At 41.2% G+C, this 20238-nt stretch overlaps 1 protein-coding gene and 1 long non-coding RNA gene across 3 annotated transcripts in view; one reads left to right on the top strand and one right to left on the bottom strand.

The window, feature by feature from the left end:
* MVB12B (multivesicular body subunit 12B) overlaps positions 1 to 8623 on the bottom strand; it is a 290278-nt gene extending 281655 nt beyond the window's left edge. Inside the window, exon 1 of one of the 2 annotated variants that reach the window (XM_051979657.1) lies at positions 8531 to 8623. Coding sequence is in view for 1 of the 2 variants with exons in the window: in XM_051979656.1 (XP_051835616.1) it covers positions 7747 to 7845 (99 nt within the window). In the remaining variant the exon portion in view is untranslated. Of the gene's footprint in view, positions 1 to 7746; positions 7909 to 8530 lie in introns of those variants that run through there. The other variant, XM_051979656.1, reaches the window with a different exon arrangement.
* A 508-nt stretch (positions 8624 to 9131) lies between these two features.
* Positions 9132 to 13082, top strand: LOC127550583 (uncharacterized). The gene is made up of 3 exons (XR_007950886.1): positions 9132 to 9216; positions 10112 to 10380; positions 12912 to 13082. It is a non-coding gene; the product is annotated as an uncharacterized LOC127550583 (long non-coding RNA).
* Positions 13083 to 20238: the final 7156 nt, after the last annotated feature.

Here is a 20238-nt window from a genome sequence, read left to right as displayed (position 1 = left end):
AAGCAAAGGTGAAACACTTCTTACCCCCTTTAAGCAATTCTCCACCTTCAATCCAGGAGAACTCTAAAGAAAATGATTTTAGGGGTAAAGGTGAAGGGATGCTTGTCTAGTTTTAAAACATGGTATTATGGCATTAGCAAGGACCAGAGGAAACCTGGAGATTCAAGCCCCTACTCTGCTAATAATAATGTCTGGGGAAACTACTTCCCTTTTCTGTGGGTCTCTAGAGGCTCCTGGATCAAACAAAAATGCTAACTAAATGATAGGTTAAGAAGTCTTCCAGTTCTGATGGCCTATGGTTCTATTATCCCTTCCTTATCTATATTTCCCTGTTAATCATGTTCCTTCTTCTATGATGTGGTTACTGAGTAAGAAACTGAGCTGTTATTGAACAAGTTGGCAATTTAGTAAGATACCAATTTCAGAGACTTGTTCTTTCCAACTTGGAGGAGAAAATGGATGTCCTTTTAACTTAAAAAGTCCCACTGAAGAGAAGACTGGAACCTGAGTCTGAAAGGTATGGATTAAATAGACTGGACCCATCAGTATCGGGATAAGGAGTTAGAAGAACCCCTGACAAGGTTTTTTTCCTCCTTTCTTAAATTTTAAACTTAAATACAAAATAGAAAAAGGAAAAAAATCATGTGCAGAATATAAGAAAGGATTCAAAATATAAAGCAATTAATTTCCATTTCAAGAAAGCCTCTATAATAAATACTATACATTGTGTTCAGAGCTGTCCATCTTTTCTGTTTCCTGGTAGGTTTTCTTTTGTTCTCTGCTGTGCACTTTTTACTTCATTCCTTTTTCTCCTTCCTCCTTGTACCCTTAGAAGGCTACAATTAACTAAAAGGATATATATATATATACACGCACACACATATATACATATATACACACATATATTATAATATATATTATATGTACATAGAGAGAGATACACACAAACATGTACATATACATATATTTATATACACATAGATATGCACACATGCATATGGCAAATTTTAAAAATAAAGTTTGGTGGAGGAAACAGGGAGACTCATTTTGGATTAAAACAGAACAGAATGTCTGAACATGGGGTTCAGACATTCTACACCCCAGAGAAATGATTATGGGGCAAATAATTCCATCTGGGAGAACTCTTAGCTAAATGAGCCCAGGAGAGGTGGTAAGACATAGTAAAAATAATTTCAACTCTAAAGTCAAGACCTGGGGTACTTAGGAAAGGCTTTGAATAGAAGTTAGTGCTTGAGTTGAGTGTTAAAGGAAAGGAAGTCTTCTAAATGGGGAAGCCTTCCAAAAAAAGGCTTCTACAGTGAGGAGGTGGAATAGTCAAAGCAAGCTAGGGGAGGCTAAGTTGTTAAAGGCCTCAGAAGCCCAAAGGGGGCACTTCTGCTTTATCCCAGAGGCACCAGGAGGGAGAATCCCGATGGCCCGATGGGCCCTTGAGGAAAATCCCTCTGGCAGATCCAAGTGTGGAGAATTGGTTGAAGAGCCTAGGTGCAAAGTAAGATGAAAGCAGTCAGCCCAGAGAGAAGTTGCCCACAGAGCTGGCCAGCCCCTTGCCTTCTCCCCGGGAGGCCTGGGTAAGACCTTGTCACCAGGTTTTCCAGCTTGGCAGTCCCTGCCAGAGTGTGTCCTCCAGGGGCACGGAGCCTTTGAGAGCCCAGGATCGTTTCCAGGTTACAAAGAAGCATCAAGGGAAGAAGTCAAAGGGATTATAAACAAACTTCCCTGATTCATCTCATGGGAGATCAGATAAGAAATAAAAGGTGGTGGCCTTGGGAGGAGCACATTTGGGAACTTGTCAGGTAGGGTTAATTCCCTGCCCTAAGTGGAACGAGGTTCCTCACCAAGTCTGATAAGTGGAGCTCATCTGTAACGCGCTGGGCTCGGTGCCCACTGGCTTCTCCTATCTCAGCATCTAGGCAGAAGTGTGTCCAGCGAGCCAAACAGATGCCCAGCAAACGCCACCAACAAAGGATGCCGTGTCCTCGACACCTGGCAGCAGCCCGGCTCTCAGACAGCCCAGAAAAGGATCAGATGCTTAACCTGCCGTAACCGACCGGAGGAAACGCAATCCCTGCGGTAAAGGCTGCTTCCTGGAGGCGAGGGCACCAATGGAGCCTGAAAAATTCTGGCCTCAGTAAGTCCTGAGATAATACAGCCTGAAGGAGGGAGAGGACTACAGGAAATGTCATATTTTGCAACCACCTCTTACCCTCGGGAAGCAGCAGAGTCAAGGCAAACAGAGTCAGCCTGACCTAACAGCTAAAATTTACGCAACTTGAAGAGGATCCCAGAATCTAAGAAGTGGAAAGGGACTCAAAGACCTTCTAAATCCAACTGATATCTGGCCCCAAATTCCCTCTACCGCAAGGGTTCTTAGGCTGGGATCTGTAAATTTAATTTTTTGGTTTTGTTATTTTTATAACTGCATTTCGATATAATTGATTTCCTTTGTAACATTATTTTTTTTTAATTTTACGCATTTAATTAGAGAAGGGGATTACCTTCACAAGACTGCCAAAAGGATCAGCACACAAAAAGTTTATTATAATTATTGTTGTCAATAATTGTAGCTTAAAATGTTTGCAATAAGCTTTTCAAATATCTTATTTCATCTCACAATACTGGGAGGTAGGTACACTACTATTATTCCCTTTTTACAGATATGGAAACTGAGGCTAAAAGCAAGTAAATGACTTACTGAACATTAGACAGTAAATAAATTTCAGTCTATTTTATAGCATCTCCAAAATATGCTCATTCGAGCTACTGTTGAAACACCTCTAATGAAAGGGATGCTATGAAACATAACAGATTTTCTAATTTTAGACAGCTCTAATTCTGAGAAAATTTTTTCTTACATTTAGCCTAAATCTGTCCCTTGGTAATTTCTATCCATTCCTTCTAACTTTTTCCTTTAAACTAGTGGTGTCAAATGTAAGTAGAAACATGTGGCTGCATACTGACTTAGAAAATCACAAATTAAAAATTATGTTGTATCTATGTTATATTATATTTTTTAATTATTTTGTTAAACAGCATCTCTCAATTACATTTTAATCTTGTTCAAGTTAAGAAAATCAAGTCAAAACTTCTTTCCACTAGAATAGATCTTCAGCAGGATATAATGAAAAGAGTCTTGTACATGGACTCAGGAGGTAAAGGCTCAAATCCAGGCTCAGTTATTTACTATGAAACCATAGGCTTCACTTTTACCACATTTATTTTCCCCTCCATAAAATGGGGAAGTTGAACTAGATTGTCTCAAAGACCTCTTCCAACTTTCAATCCCATGATCCCCCTTAAAGAAAGGGATCACACCTCTTTAATTTTTCTTTTCTCTAGGTTAAACATATATCCATTTCCTTTAACTAATCCCTGTAAGCAGATATCTAAGAGTCTGATCTAAATTTTCTGCAAATATCCCTCACCACAGAAGCTGTCAATAACCAAAAAGCAAAGGAGAATTTGCTCACTGAACTGTAGCCACAAGAAGAGTCATTTAAATAAAATACAATCCACTCTGACCACCTGCATTCCATGTAGTCATTCATTCATTATCTTTATCATCATAATCGCACCTGCAAAATTTCCCATGCTTAGTTCCAGCTCCCTGGTTAGCCTCCCCTGTGTGAAGAAGGAAGTCACTGCTCAGTTCCTGAAGTATCAATTTCAGGTGGCTAAAACTGTCTGCAAAGTTCCTACAAAATCTTAGGTGTCCTATGAATTTCCTAAGCTGGCTTCCAAAGTACCCTGTATTTTATACAATGTGAATAGCAGTTCCATAAGAACAATGCCAGTGCTGATAGTATTTCCCCGTCCTTAAATATTAATTATAAAATTAAATATAAAAAATTTATTGCCCAGAAGATTTTTCAAATTAATGACTTCTCCCTTGCTCCAAATTATATGATCCCCAATATTCTGAGGTCCTCAACTCCAGACCAGCATTTATGAGTTCCATCCATATACTTCAAGTCTAAGAGCACAAGCAAAGGTGTAGTAAACTATTGGTGATAATAAGTTAAAGAAGCTTTGAGTGGGAAGAGAATTCAGCAATATCTTATCTAATCAGTAATCTCTCTCTTATAAATTGGCAACCAGCCTACACAGAAAGAATCTAAGTGATGGATGGCAGGGCACTCATGCCTCCAAAAGCAGGCTATTCTACTTTGAGTCAGCTCTAATTATTAGGAAGTCTTTTGTTATGACCAACTAACTTAACAACTTCCACCCAGTGCTCCTTCTTTGGTTCTTTGGAGCAAAATAGAAAGAAAAGCTCTTTTATATATCACAACCTTTAAGCACTAAAAGGAACCCCTCAGTCTGGTTCTCCAAATTAAATTGACATTTCTATGAGCTTAAGTATTCTCAGAACCCTATTTTCTGTCCTCCAGACAAGTTCTAATTTAAAAATCTCCTTCAGAAAATACAGTGCCCCAAATTCACTCCTAAACCTCCTCCAAATTTCACTTTCTGTTGAAGATACCACCATTCTTTGAGCTCTCTAGGTTCAAGATTCTGAAGTTGTCTTTTACCATTCCTTCAATTCTTATAATCAGCTACTGAGTCTTCCTCTTCATCAAATTTCACACACATCCGTCCACTTCTCTCCATTCACAAAGTTACCACTCTAGTTCAAAACAAAGATCATCTCTTGCCTGACTACTGCATTAAGATTATTTGGTCTATTCTGCTTTTAAGGAATATAGAATGTAGCAGGTAAGAATCAGATAATTACATATAAAGTCAGAGATAGGAGAGATTCTGAAAGGGAGGTAAAAGTCAACTCTAACAGATGGTGGGGAAGTGAATGAGGGAAGATGCAAAGGAGAAAGTGATACCTGAACTGGGCCTTCAAAATAGATTATATATAAAACAAAAGCACAGAGATAAGGGGAAGGGCAAGAAAAAGATCAGAAAACTGAAAATTTTGGCTGGAATATTGATGTTCTTCATCCTTTAGGTGATATCACTAGTTCATGAATTGGGGTCAAGTGAAAAAGACTTGCATAAAATCATCACCCTTACTCTCTTCCAATCATTGAAATCTAGAGGTAAGATAGAAGTCAAGATGACTGAAGACAGCCCAGAATGCAGTGAATGACTTTGGACTCTTCATGACTAATGGAATAAATTATTCCCATTCCCCCATGCTTGGGGTAGACATCTCCCTTACTCACCCAGGGGTTTGAGGCCCATTAGTTATCCTCAACTTGAGCCCATCTGTCAAGACAATTTTACTGGGATGTGGTCACCATACATGCTACAGCTTCTTGGAGTCACAGGTGAGAGTTGGGTGAAAAGATGGACCCTAAAGATAGATGAGTAGTCCTAAAAAAGGGCTCAGCCCCTTAAATCACAAGTGTCGAACCTCCCTGAACACCTCCATATGCAGACAGATTATATGAGGTAAGGCTGGAAAAGCAACTTGAAGCCAGTCCTTGAATGGGAGCCTTGAATACCAGAGAAAGAAGTGTGTATTTTATTCGCTATGGAACAGTCAAAGTTTTTGAACAAGTGACAAGATCAGACTTTTGAATTAAGATTGCTTTAACAGTGCACAAGAGGACAAACAACAAAAGAGAAGGACCAAAAAGCACAAAATTGGAGATATGGGGATAACCAGCAACAGTAGTGTCTGAATATGTCATTCCCTATCCCTGGAATGATTTCCTTACACTGGTTGAAATACTAAAGGATATCCTTCAATGCCCTACACCAATACCACTTTCCCCAACTCCTCCCTCTCCCTCCCCTCCTTTCACAAATCTTGAATAATTTCTAATCATGGATGTTAGAAATGGAAAGGGCATTAGAAATCAGTCTGACTCCCTCAATTTTCAGTTGAGGAATCTTAGGGCCAGAGAGATGAGGCTTTTGTTCAAGGTCCCACAGATCTAAGATCAAGGCAGAGCTTTTAAAGGGTGGGAATTTCCACCCACATCTTTTGTCTTCAAATGCAGTGATCTTTCCATTCAGGGCCACTGAAGTGCCAACTTTCAAAGTCAAGCCCAAAAGCAGGCACAGCAGAGTGGACTCAATGGTTTTTGGTGTAGCTATTCACACTCAGCTAAGCACTTATAGCTTAGCTGTACTCTGTCTAAAACTGGGAATAAAATGGAAAAAAACCATTTCAAGTCCCTGTTGTCAAGGTGTTTAAAATCTCAGATGTTGACTATCCAATTCCATGTTTGTTCATATATAGGAAAAAGATTTGTGAGATCAGGAACTTTCCAACTTTTGTATTTGTATGCCCATTTTGTATAGCTATAAACCCTGATATAAGGCAGGAATTATTTCCTATCTTTGAATCTCTCTTAGCGCTGAACACAGTGCTTCTGCACACAATAATGACAGCTCACATTTTTATAGCATCTTAAGGCTCATTGTACAAAAATTATCTCATTTTGTTTCCACAAGGATAGAAGCTGTTATTAACCTTATTTTACAGATGAGGAAACTGAGGCAGATAGCAGTTCCATGACTCCTCCAAGCTTAAGCAGCTAGTAAGTATTTGAAGTCACTTTTGAATACAGGTCCTGACACTGGACCTGTTCAGTGTTCTATCCACTGCGCTACGGAGAACTTAATAAATTACTACTGTTGGAAAGAAAGAATAAAAGCTAGATGACAGATGCAAAATGAGCATAGTTAGAAAGGATATCTTGGAGTTCATAAGAGCTAAAAAGGATGTCCCTGCACAGAAGAAAAGTGAAATAAAAAGTGAAGTAATTTGGGGCTTGGCAAAACACCAAGAAATACGCTCCATGATTTCAGGCTACCCTAAGAGAAGATGTCACTAGAATACTTTAACTAACCTTCCAAGCACATTGAGTTTTTCAGTTACTGTAGATTTCTACAGAGCTTATCTCTTAACATTTCTAACGGGTTTCTGGTGCTGCTGATAAGATTTTCTAGCACAGTTAAAATGAGATGAGATCCAGCCAGCTGTCTAGAAACATACAGCAAGATTATCTTTAGAAGAAACCACCAGAGACAAAGGCCCCAGAGAGGGAGCTGTCCTGCAGTCTGCCTATATGGCAGAAATCATCGGAATGGAACCTCCAACTATGGGGAGATGGCCATTATATATACTCTTAGCCTTTTATTCTATTCTAAATGAAATGCAAAATTCAAGGCTGGGGATGGGAGGTGGAGATGTACTTTAATAAGAAAAAAGGAGGTTATTGTTCTAAAAAAGCACGTGTGTCTGGGGTCTAAATGACCATTGTAAAGATGTTGCTCTCAAAAAGACCAGCCACCGCGTATGCCCAGGGTCTCCTTGGACCCCGGCTCCCTGGTACATGGCCTGGCAGTCCGCCTGTCTGCTCGGACCCGATTCCGAGCTCAGCTGCGGTGCTTTCTGCGCCAGCTCCAGCCCCCACCCCCTCCCATAGGCACTCCTAGTACGGCCCTTTGGGGTACCTTCTTCCTTCCCCCTCCCCAAAAGGCCCTAGGGGTGGGGTGGAGGGGAGGCCTGGTCTGGAAAGGTGGGGTGCATGTAGCTCCCCGCCGGGGTCAGGCGGGCTCCAGCCCGGGGAGGGGGATGCCAGCCCCTAGCCCCGGGAACCCGGCAGTGAGGGCCACGAAGCGCCTCCCCCAGGCCAGGCCTCGCCCGGAGCCCGCTCCAAAGGCCCCCGCCGCCGCCTCCGCGCTTGCGGCCGGGCCCTCCCCGCTTCCCCGCCTGCCTGCCGGGCCTCGGAGCCCGCGCTTCCCGGGCCCGCACTTAACTGTTCCCCGCTGAGGCGGCGGCGGCGGTTGAGAAGGCGGCGGCGGCGGCGGTGGCGGCAGCGAGTCTCGGCTCCGTCTCACACAGAAGCAGCTTCTCATCGCCCGGGCGGGGCCGGGCCGGGCCGGGGCGGCGGAGCCTGCTCACCGCGGGGCGCAGCAGCTGCGGCGGCCGCAGGAGGAGGAGCAGCGGCAGCGGCGGCGGCGGCGGCGGCGGCGGCGGGGGCCGGGCCCCGGAGGAGACGGCGGCGGAGGCTCGGCAGGCTCCCGGTCGCCCCGGCTCTGACACATGCTCCGGGGGAGGCGCCGGCGCCGGGGCTCGAACGGGAGGGAGGAGGGACCGAGGAGGGGAGCGGGAGCCCCCTGCGTCCGCAGCCCGCCCCGCCGCTCCCGCGCCGCCGCCGCCGGGCCAGGGCCCGCCGCAGCCGGGCGGTAATACGGCCCAGGCCGAGCCGGCAGCGACCTCAGTCCGCTCGTGATCCCGCCCAGCCCACGGAGGGACTGGAGCCGGGGCGGCAACGCGGGGGAGGCCGTGGTCAGGGTCAAGAAGGCGGCGAGGCCTGGGGCCAGTTCGGGCTGCGCTGGGGGCCCGCATTCCCAAGGGGTCCAAGAAATTCAGGTTGGGCCACCTTGGAAGCGGCCTGGCCTGCAGCCCCGGACGGGACAGACGGGCTGCGTGGAGGAGGAAGCGTAGCCCAGAGGTCGCGGGGGTCGCCTGGTCGTGGGCACGTGGCCCCCGGCCACATTCCATTGCATTTGAACCTGTGCCTTAACCATCCATACGCACCTTAAACCCAGTCACAGTGCAGAGAGGGAGTGGGCCGTGCCTGAGGATCCGAGAGGGGCTCCGGCTGTGGGCAGTCCAGGAGTTAACCGGGCCACAATGAGAGCCAACGGCGGGAGAGGAAGTGGGGTCACATTTTCATCCACCCGGCCTCTTTGGAAACATTGGGTCTGTTCCCGAGAAAAGGGGGTACCAGGCAGAATTGGCACAGCCGCGGGGAATGCGCCGGGTGTGTGAATTCACACAATTGCCAGCATTCAAGAATGCACTTCAAGCAAACCCATGGTGAGGAGCTGCGAGACCAGTCCCACAAACTTTCATTTGTTCTCCAGACAAGTAAGAGTGAAGTGGCCGGGAGAGGCCAGTGGGAGGGCCGGGCTCGCTGCTCTCTAGTAACCTCTCCCACGCAGCCTTGGGAAGCAGCTCGGCAAACGGCCCGCACCTTGCATCACTAACCCGCTCGTTTGATGCAGGGGGCCCAAAGTCATCCAACCCTTCTTTCTCTAAGTGTGCTTTCTTGGCCTTTACTGCTGAATATTAACGATTCTCCTGATTGTGTACATTCTTATCCTTGAAAATATTCTCTCCTTTAGAAGTACGGTATAATGGAAAAGATGCTGGATTGGAGGCGAGGTCATGGTTTTCATAAATGTGATGTAAAAACAAACGAGAAACTTTCCTGATGACTAGTAAGTTGTCTCACCCCTCCTTCTCAAGGTTTTATTTCTGGGGGAGAAAGGAGATGCCCCGGTAGGAAAAGGGACAGTTTTTCATTTTGTCTTTCTATCTAGAAACTAGAAAAGGCCATTTATATAGTAGGTGGTTAAATGATTATTGAATTGAATTGAGTCAAATAATTGGGTTCAGGCTCTATCTCTGCGACTTGAAATATGTGGACAAGAAACTGCTTCCCCGAGGTTTAATTTCCACATCTGTAAAAAGAGGGGATTGGACTAGATAATCCCTCCAGTCCTTTCCAATGGGTCTGTTAACATTATTTTCTTGTGAGGTCCTTCCAAGCTCTGATATTCTATGAGACTGGATTAAGTCCATCTCCACTGAGCACAACTAAGATCACTAAGTATGGCTCTTCCCAAATCAGAATTTTTTGAGGCTATTTTACTCTGTAAAGCCAGGTTACACTGGCAGTATGGTAGCTATAGAAGATAGATTGGATTAATAAATGTGCCCACTATGTGTCTGAATGTAAATAAATTCAGTGACTCTTCAAAAGGAAATGTGGTTTCCTTTCTAAAACAGTTTTTTGGTAAAAGTTTGAAATACATGTTTTTAGAAACAGCTAAAAAGTGCTGTAGAAAACAAGAAGCTGTAAGCACCATAGTTCATACCTTACTTAAACTATGACCAAGATATTACTGTTCACCATTAACTGTGAGCAATTAAAAGGAAACTTCTTTCTCCCTCCCCCACAGGAGTTGTTACTTAAACTGACTTCTTAAGGCTGTGAATCACTAACATTATTATTTCTCCAGTCGGTTAAGGTTTTAAAAAGTGCTTTGCTCATAAGGGCTCTGTGAGGGAGGTGATGAAAGTCTGATTATATCACTGAAATTTTTTTTCCAGAGTTGGGAGGGACTTCTGGAGCCAACTAATCCAACTCCTAATTGAAGAAGAATCCCTTCAACAACATCCTTGAGGTCTTTTCTTAAAGACCTCAAAGACCTACTGCTTCTCCCAGGGAGCTTCATTTTGTTTTTGGATAGCTCTAATTTTTAGGAAGTTTTTTCCTTACATCAAGCTTCAATTTATCGCTTTGCAAATTTCACCCAACTGTTCCTGCTTCTGTCTTCTAGGATCGAGAAGAATAAGTTGATCACAGTGAAATCTTTTCTGTAAGTTCACCACTTTTAATTTCTTCAATCAGTCTTCACACAACTATGAAATGGCAGAGTCAGGATTCAAACCCAGGTTGAAAAAGCAACTAATCCAATGCTCCTTCCAGTAAATCAGGCTGCAACTAAAAGAACTTGAGAACCACTGCTATTGGCAAGAGAGAATCATGTAAGATTTTTGAAAATACACTTGTACCTATGCTTCAGAAAGCTCTGGCAGCCTGATGGATTGGAGAAGGAAAGCTAGAAGGAGACCAATTGGGACACTAGTGCAGTAATTTAGACTATTTGTTTTCTTTTCCATTGCCTGGTTCAGGCTCTAATCATACCTTGTGCTTAATCAGGACAAGAGCATAGTGTACAGTTCCAATTGTTCAGTGATGAAGAGAGCCATCTGTACTCAAAGAGAACTGGGGGAACTGAGTGTGCACCACAACATAGCAGTCTCACTCAGTTGTTGGCTTGCATTTTTGTTTTCCTTTTCAGGTTTTTTCTTTCTTTCTAGATCTGATTTTTCTTATGCAGCAAGATAACTGTATAAATATATATTTCATTATTATAGCTTTTTATTTATAAAACACATGCATCAATAATTTTTCAACACTGACCCTTGCAAAATCTTCTGTTCCAAATTTCCCCTCCTTCCTCCACTCCCTCTCCTAAATGACAGGTAGTTCAATACATGTTAAATATGTTAAATCCAATATATGTATACATATTTATAGTTGTATATTTTAACATGTGTGTTAAAGTATGTGTTAAATCCGATATATGTATACATATTTATATATTTTAACATGTATTGGACTACCTGCCATCTAAGGGAGGGGTTGGGGGGAAGGAGGGGAAAAATTGGAACAGAAGATTTTGCAAGGGTCATTGTTGAAAAATTACCCACGCATATGTTTTGTAAATAAAAAGCTGTAATTTTTTTTTTTTAAAAGAGCATGGTGTAATGAGAAAAGCACTCATTTGGTACAAAGTCAAGAGACCTAAATTCAAACTCTATAGGACCACTTCCTCTTTTGGGATCTTGATTCCACAATGTAGATTTAGCTATATAATGATAGCAAGTCACTTGACCATTCTGAGGTTCCATAAAATGAGAATAATCTTGTTGCTTAAAACAGTTGCCTTCCACCAAGGATTACTGAGAGGCTTTGAAGACTGGTAGCATCTGTATCTTGTGCTAGGCACTTCGGGATACAAAGACAAAAAAATGCAAGTTCCTACTCTCAAGAACCAACCAAGCTCAAAGACATTTTCACCAGAAAGCTGGCCACCAAGTAATAACACTTTCCCCTCTTCTGGTGACAAATTTCAGCCTTCCTTTCCCCACAATTGCTAATGTCTTCTTACCTCCTTGGAAATTACATTGTATTTACTTTTTGCATATTTTGGTCTCATTTATCTGTTTATTTGTCCTTCACCTCTTCCTTCTTCTCCTGGCCACTAGAAAGCTCCTTGAGAGCAGGAACTGTTTCAGGTCTTTTAAATCTTTTTATCCTCAGTATCTAGCACAGTTATTAGCACATGGTAAGACATTTAATAAATATTGGACAAATAAATGAATACCAGCATGAAGGAATTGGGTTCTGCTAGATGGCCCTATGCGGTTTAAAAAAAATCTTGTGTTAAAAGTGATGGCAAACAGATAATATCTGGCTGATTTTTAAATCTTATTTTCAGATCAGTTTTACTGCTAATATAACAATTTTACAAATAACGTATCTTTGGGAGCAATATTACATGTGAAAGCTCACCTTCTGAGCTGCTTCACAGCAGTTTTCATTTTCCCCTTGGCTTACATAAGCCAATATTTGAGGGAATTGTTTCAGTTCATCATATTTTCGCTTTTAGGATCCTAGAATTTTGTTTTTAAACTCACCATGGCTTTTTTGTTGTTTTTTTTTTTTTTAAATATGCCTTTGTAATTTTGCCAAGGCCAAGGAACTGTTTTTAATATCTTGGTAACAAGGCACACACGGTGCGTTAAGACCCCTAGAAGTGAGCCCAGATTGCACCATGTGTGCTGTATGCTCCATTAAAAAAAAAAAAAAAAGCAGTTCCGTGATTTTGGCAAAAATACAAAAATGCATTTAAAAACAAATAAAACCAATTTGTGTTTCTTATATTTGGGGAATTTGGGGATGAAACCATGGATATTTATTTTGTCATTAGATTCTTGGTTAGGAACACCTTTATAGTTTTATATCTTCAAATTTACAAATTTGACCTAGCCATAAAAAGCACCAAATATAGTTTGGTGGGGTTTTCTTTGGAGTTTGTTTTTTTGGTTGTTGTTGTTGTTGTTTATTTTAACTAGGAACGCTGGATGCTATGGTAGAGGGGGAAGGATTGCTGCATTAGGCATCAGAAAATCAGCATTCAGTTCCTGACTGTGATATCTACTGCCTGTGTTATTAAATAGTCCCTACTGTGCGCCACACTAATGTGCTAAGAACATTACAAATATCTCAGTTTTCACATCCCTCTGAGGTAGATATTATTCTTTATTATTCCCATTTTAGATTTGAAGAAATGGAGACAAACATATCAAATGACTTGCCTGGGACTACCCATCTGGTGAGTATCTGAGGCCAGTTTTGAACTCTGGTCTTCCTGCCCCGAGAACTAGGGCTCTATACACTGAGCCACCCAGCTGCCCACCTGTACGACTGAATAAATCTCATCACAACCTTTCTGAGTCTGTTTCTTCATCTAAATGGCAGGACGGTTTAGTTAGGATGCTTACTAGCTGTGTGACCGACAAGTCACTTGTCTTAGGTTTCTTTATCTATAAAATAGGAAGAAGAATGACTATGACACTCTCCTCACACAGTTGTTGTGAAGGGCTTATGAGACCTCATGAGTCAAGTGCCTGGCAAGTCTTCAAGGGCTAGTGGAACATCACTAAAGTGAGGAGGTTGGACAAGATAATCTCCAAGTTAGCTTTCAAGCTCTCGGCTTGAGATCCTTATAGATACCCAATACTTTTTATATACAAAACAAAATTCAGCTGGTTGTTGAAGGTCAGTAAAGCTGGACTTAACAATCATTTAATACAATCCTTTTACTTTACAAATGAAGAAATAAAAGGGGAGATACCAGACCCAAGGTCATATACTCAGTACCAACACTCAAGCCCAGGTCTTCTCATCCCAAGTCCAGCTCTCTTTCTGCTTGAAGGAAATGATAGCATCATTAGACCTATAATTGAATTTTAAAATTAAAAGTCACCTTTCCGTCATGTCATCCATTCTGACCTATCTCATTGGTGTCCTCATCAGCTAAACCTGAGTCCTTATGTGAATCAATGTATGGAAAAGTAGTGGGTTTGTTCTATAAACTTGTCTGCCATTGCACACTTTTCACTCAGTGGAACTTAAGAAAAATGAACGTAGTTTGAAAAATCCTGCTGTCCAGGATGACACCCAAATCTTTGGTCTAGAATTTAAGATCTTCTACAATCTGGCGTATGTGTACATGGCCTGAGAAGGCTGCTCAATCAACAAGAGACTCAGTGGGCACCCGTCCAAAGTCAGAGCGACATATCAATGAAAACTGGGTAGGAAGGGGACTTCGGCTTTCCACAAGTGGAGGTGAAAGAGAGGATGGGTTTTCCATAGTCACACATGATGAGGTTTTGATGGGTTAATAACCCCCTATGATCTCTTCATGAGGCATGGCCTCTGAGTTAAGAAGAGAACGATTTGGTTAACCGATCAAATGAGACATCCCGGGAGACTTTAAGTCTGGGACAAATTTCAGTATTTTCAGAATGAAAGAGTTTGCAAGCTAGGAGTCATCTGTGGCCCAGGAGGAAGTTTCTCTCTTTTCCTTTCCACCCATATGAGCCATGTAGTCTTGAAGGGGAGCTACTGAACCTGTACCCAATAGGGAGAAAAAACCCCAGACAGATATAAAGAGAAACGGTTCCTAAGGGGAAAAACACCTGAGAAGTTGTGATCCTTAGAACCAAAGAAGTTAGTTACAGAGAACTAACCCAGATGAACCCCCTGCCCAGCTGAGACATTGTAGCCAAGGACTCACAAAGAGAGAAAGGACTTTCAGAACTTAAAATAAATTGTGAGTTGCCTTCGCCACTTACTTATATATCCTACATATAAAGCTTACTATCCCTAAGCACTGAGTTGGAACACCTGTTTCTCATGGTAATTGTATATTTATGAGAGAATGCGCCCCAGGTTTATGGGGGAGATGTTTTGCAACTACTTTCTTGCTAACCAATTTGAATATCTTTAATTGGACTTCTATTACTTGATCGGCAATTGGAAGCACTGTAGTATGCTCATGTGCAGTTATCTTAGGAGGAAATCTACAGGATTATCCCCCAAACCTGAAGTAGCAACAGCCCTCTGAAGACCAAACTCATGAATATGACTATGAGCAGAGTAAATAATGCAGAGGAGATTTAAAATAAAAGACTAAAATTTTGGAAATTTAAAGCAAGTCGGAATATTTTAGGATCCTGCTTCCTGTTCAACAATTCTTAGCAGTTGCATAATTATCAACAGATATCTAGTTCCTTTATAATTTTGTCCAACCTTCATAGGTTATGTAAGTTAGGAACATGTATGGTATAATGGGAAGAATCATGAATTTCAAGTCAAATGATTTGAATTCAAATCCCATCTCTGATATTACTTATTTGTGTGAACCTTAGGCAAGTCCCTTTCCATCGCTAGGACTCAGTGTTTCCATCTGTAAAAATGGGAAGACTTAACTCATTCATTCATTTAATTAACATTTATAAGGTTCCTACTATGTGCCAGGGCACTATACTAGATGTAGGGGATATTAAAACAAAATAGTCTCTATCTTCCAGTAGTTTATATCATACTGGGAAATATATTAGGAGAATTTAATCTGGAATCTAAATCTAAAACTGGAATATGCTAAATGATTGTAACCAATTGAGCAGAATTGGTGGAATAACTTAGTGGACTTTAGACCATCGATCTGAAAAACTGGAGCCCTGAAGAATGATAAGATAATTATTTTGCCTTTCAAAAATTCTTCTACATGTATGTAGCATGGATTACCAGTCTGCAGATTCCCTTTTATCCAGTCTGCCTGCCCACTAGAAGTATTCAACTCCTCTTTTTACTAGACGTTTCAGAAAGCGGCCATTGTTTGAATAAAAGAGACAGAATAGGGATGTTACCGCTGAAATTCTAGATCTACCAGGAAATGATGTAAGCAGTGCAGAAACTGAGAAACACAAACGCCATTTGTACTCTACAATTTTGGTGAGGAAGACTTGTTTGTAAGATATAAAGAAAGACAGTTCTTCAATCCTCTGAGAAATCCCTTGTGTATGAAGGCAATGGCCAGAGGGAACAGTAAAGTCTTCAGGAATTGTACATTCTTAAAATGCAAATACCTGCTCTATTTTTCTTCAAGACAATTTGTAAAGATTGGCTGAGGGAAACATGCTATTGGATTGGAGGACATCAGATATTGAAATTTGCCAATCATTTGGGTGGAGCCAGAGAAATGAGAAATTCTCCCAAAGTATACTCAGGTCTTTCAAAGTATTCTCCTTGATGGAATACCTCTAACACAAGGGTTAGAAAATTTTAAAATGGTACCAATTCAATATAAAGTTGCAGTCATGGATAGGAGTCATGAATCCTCATTAAATTTTTCTCAAGCAAAATCATCTGCCTATGTAGTGGGGTGCAGCCTTTCAAAAGGTCTATTGTCCACTATTTACAGATCCCAAGAGTTAACTGTCTGGAAAGAAAGGGAGACAGTGGAACCCCTTAAATTCTTTTTCAGCATAGCACCTTCAAGAATTTTTGTGGAGAAGGAAGACAGTGCTTTAAAGTGAATGTGCCTTTCACAAGATGGTTAACTCTTTGGTGCTTCCTGCGTTTTCATTTCTGAATCTCTGCCTAATAATTAATCTCACTGCCTGCCTCAGCAGCTAGGTGCTCCAAAGAAATTCTGCCATGGACACAACTTAGCTTCTCAGTTTATATTTGCTCTCTCTCCATCCAAATAGTTCCTCAGGCCCAGGCGGGGATTTCCCTTCTTCCCAGGGAATTGTTTAATCACTGATACATATCATCCCTGGCCCTGGGAGGTTGTGACAGCTGGCACCAAAGACACATGAGCAGACTTATCTCACATTTCTTCCTCTACCCACATTTTCTGAACTCCAGCCAAACTGCACAACTCACCATCCCCTGAACATGTTCTGGTCTTAGCGAAAACTATCCCCTCTGATTGGAGTGGCTTCCCATCCCCACCTGAAATCCAACCCGTTCTTCAGTTCAATTGCCACCTCTTCTGAATGAAGCCTTTTTTCAGTCTTCTATGCAGAAATATTCTTTCTGCCCTTGACATTCTCTTAGCACTTTGAATATATCTCTCAATGAACCTGGCATGTTATTTTTTCTATTTTAATTATTTGTATATGCTTTTCATATCCTCCTGTAGGAAATTACATTCATATGGTACTTAAATGTTTTCAAAGAGTTTTTCTCATAACAGCCCCATGAGATAAGTAGTATATAAGTACTCTGTCGTTTCCACTTAGCAGATCAGACATTGGACAGCCTGAGGTGATTGGCCATGTTCACATAATGAATGTCAAGACTGGAACCCAGCTCTCACTACAAATCCAGAACTCCTTACATTATACCACAAACTCTTATGGAACAATACAATGGAAAGTGAACCCAACTTGGACTCAAGGCCTGAATTTGAATGCTTGCTGGGATATTAACTGATTGTGTGAGCTTGGACAAGATTCTGGGCCCCAATTGAGTTCTGTGTCTTCATCTGTAGGAATATGGTGTTAGTTTAGATGACCTCTAAGATCCCTTCAACATAAAGTAGGTACTTAATGTTTGTAGAATTGAAATGGATTGTGACATCACAATGGGCCATAGTGTCCTATTCATTAGGAAATATGAGTGGATCTCACATTTGTGGAAAAATCCATCCATAACCAATCCAGTCCTATATCAGATTGCTTGTTGTTTTGGGGAGGGAACAAGGGAAGGAGGAAAAAATTTGGAGCACAAAGTCTTATAAAAATGAATATTGATCATTTTATATGTATTTGGAAAAAATATATCATTGAGAAAAAAACAGAAAAAAATCCATCCATAGAGTTTTGTCACAATTTACAGATTGCTTTGAAGAAAAAAAAAAGCACAAATGAGATGCAGAGTGAAACAAGCAAAAGAGCCTATCAACGATTCCAATAATGTAAATAAAAAAACAATACTAAAGAAAGTAGAATTCTAAGTAACTATAGTAATTGATCTGGATCTAAGAGAACAGATAATGAAACATTAACTCCCTCTTCTTAAGAGATAGGCTGGGAACCACAGTATACACACACACACACATCTAAAGAGATGTGTATTTACATCTGGGTTACATGTTTATGTATTACCTAATAGTGTGTGTATACACACACATATATACTCATCTAATGATTTATTATCTAAATATACAATGCATGTGCACATATACATATGTGTAGGTATACATGTGTGTGTTGCCTACACTCCAGGCTGATGTGGAGATACATTGAGAGACTTTTGGAGCATGTCCAGCCTTACTAACATGGAGCATTCTCCCTCCCCTACAAGATGGGGAAGGGTAGCCTTCTTTGATTGGCTGTCTGCATCCTTAAAAGTGGCAAGATGCAATCAGTGAGTTCTTTTCCTGCTGCTCTTTTCCTTTAGGCAACTCCCCTCTGCTCTGTCCAGAAGCATCTTGAGCATGGGTACCATGAACTAAGTTACCAGTGAGAAGGGGAAGGGCTTTCCTTCCCCTGCTGCTGTCCCTTTTTGATCTCAGCTCAGAGAGAGGGACCTACGGGGGTCTGTTTCTGGTCTGTGTTGTTTGTCCTGCACTTGGGAATCCCCCATGGGATTCGTGGGAATCTCAGGGGACCAAGGGTTGGAGCCATGGAGACCTTAAGATTTCAGGCAGGGGAGTGGGATCACTCAGTCCACGTGAGAGCTCTGAGAAGCCAGGATATCTGGACCCTAGCCAAGGAAGTTTTTGGATTTGGAACTAGGATTGTGCTAAACTATAAACTAATCTCTTCTACCTGGGACCGAAGTGACACAAAGAAAACCATGCCTTGGAAGGGTTGTAAGTTTGTCTATTTGTGATTTTATCTTTTAAACTGAATATTCCTAGACATAAGCTAGTCTGAGCATTAGTGGCTAATTGGAATTTGCGTGCAGGAGACCACTCCCTACATTTGAGGTGACACTTTGTGGAGGCTAGAGCCTAGATATCCCCAAACTCCCTCAAAGGTAGGGCACCAGAGAACCCAAATGGAGGACCTTCAGTCCATGGGGACCAGGGTGAACTATATTACATGCACATATATTCTTTTAGCTTTTTCTTCGTTATAAGGGGAAGGGTTAGTTCTAGAAGAGGCAGGGAGAGGATCAGAAATGACTATGATGTTTAAAAAAAAAAAAAAAGGAGGCTTCAATAAATTTTATTTTTTTAAGACTGCATCAGTAAAATCCCAGATGATAAAAATTTTAAAATTACTAGGAGGTATATATATATATATATATATATATATATATATATATATATATATATACACTGCTGCTACAGGGAAGTTTGCTGGTCATAAATTCCCTACACCTGGGGCCCCACCCTTTCTTGATTTTGAAATTTTACAAGGCCCACTCAACTGGCACTTGATCTAAGAGGCTTTCCTTTATTCCCACAGTCAGAAACAGGATAATAGGATATAAGAATTGAAAGGGATCTCAGAAACACCCTCATTTTGCAGATAAGGAAGTAGGCCCAGAGTGAGGAAGGAACTTGTCCAAACGTGCACAGGTTGTATAAATAGAAGAGCTAGAACTGGAACTCAGATTTCCTGACTCCATATGCAGCATTTTCTACTTCAATTTGTCATCTTCCTAGCCACAACTCATAATACTTGGTAGCTCTCATGCACTTGTTCTATTTTGGATTAAGTTATTTATAGTTGATATTTGTGGTTTACAAAGTACTTTGCTTCCATTTCTCTTTTGGTCCCCACAAGGACATATGAGGTAGGTGGTGCAGCTGTTATTATCCACTCCCATAAGACAATCTCTCAGCTCTAGATATTTTCACTGGCAGTTTGAAATGATCTCCATTCTCACCTTCTCTTCCTCCTAGCTTCCCTTTCTTTTTTTTTTTCCTTCCTTAATAGTATTTTGTTTTTTCCAATTACATGTAAAGATAATTTTCAACATTCATCTTTGTAAGATTTTGAACTGCAAATTTTTCTCCTTCCCTCCCTTCCTTTCACCCTCCCCAAGACAGAAAGCCATCTGATATGGACTATACATGTACAATCATGTTAAGTCTATTTCCACATTAATCATGTTGTGAAAGAAGACACAGAACAAAAGGGAAAAACCACAAGAAAGAAAAAAAGAAAAAAATGAAAATAGTATGCTTTGATCTGTATTCAGATTCCATAATTCTTTTTCTGGATGTGGTCAGTATTTTCCATCATGAGTCCCTTGAGATTGTCTTGGATCATTGCAATGCCCAGAAGAGCTAAGTCTAACAAAATTGGTCTTTACATAGTGTTGTTACTGTGTACAATGTTCTTCTGGTTCTGCTCACTCAGCATTAGTTCCATCTAACTTTTTTCCGGTTTTTCTGGTCCCCCTGCTCATCACTTTTTATAGAACAATAGTATTCTATAACATTCATATAGCACAATCTATTCAGCCATTTGGGCATCCCCCTCAATTTCCACTTGTTGGCCACCTCAAAAAGAGCTGCTATAATTATTTTTGTACATGTGGGTTCTTTTCCCTTTTTTTATAACCTGGTATT

Source organism: Antechinus flavipes, chromosome 2, assembly GCF_016432865.1.
Source record: "Antechinus flavipes isolate AdamAnt ecotype Samford, QLD, Australia chromosome 2, AdamAnt_v2, whole genome shotgun sequence".
Lineage (NCBI taxonomy): Eukaryota > Metazoa > Chordata > Mammalia > Dasyuromorphia > Dasyuridae > Antechinus > Antechinus flavipes.
Note: the sequence above shows the minus strand (reverse complement) of the source record. Positions and strands in the feature narration are given on the sequence as shown.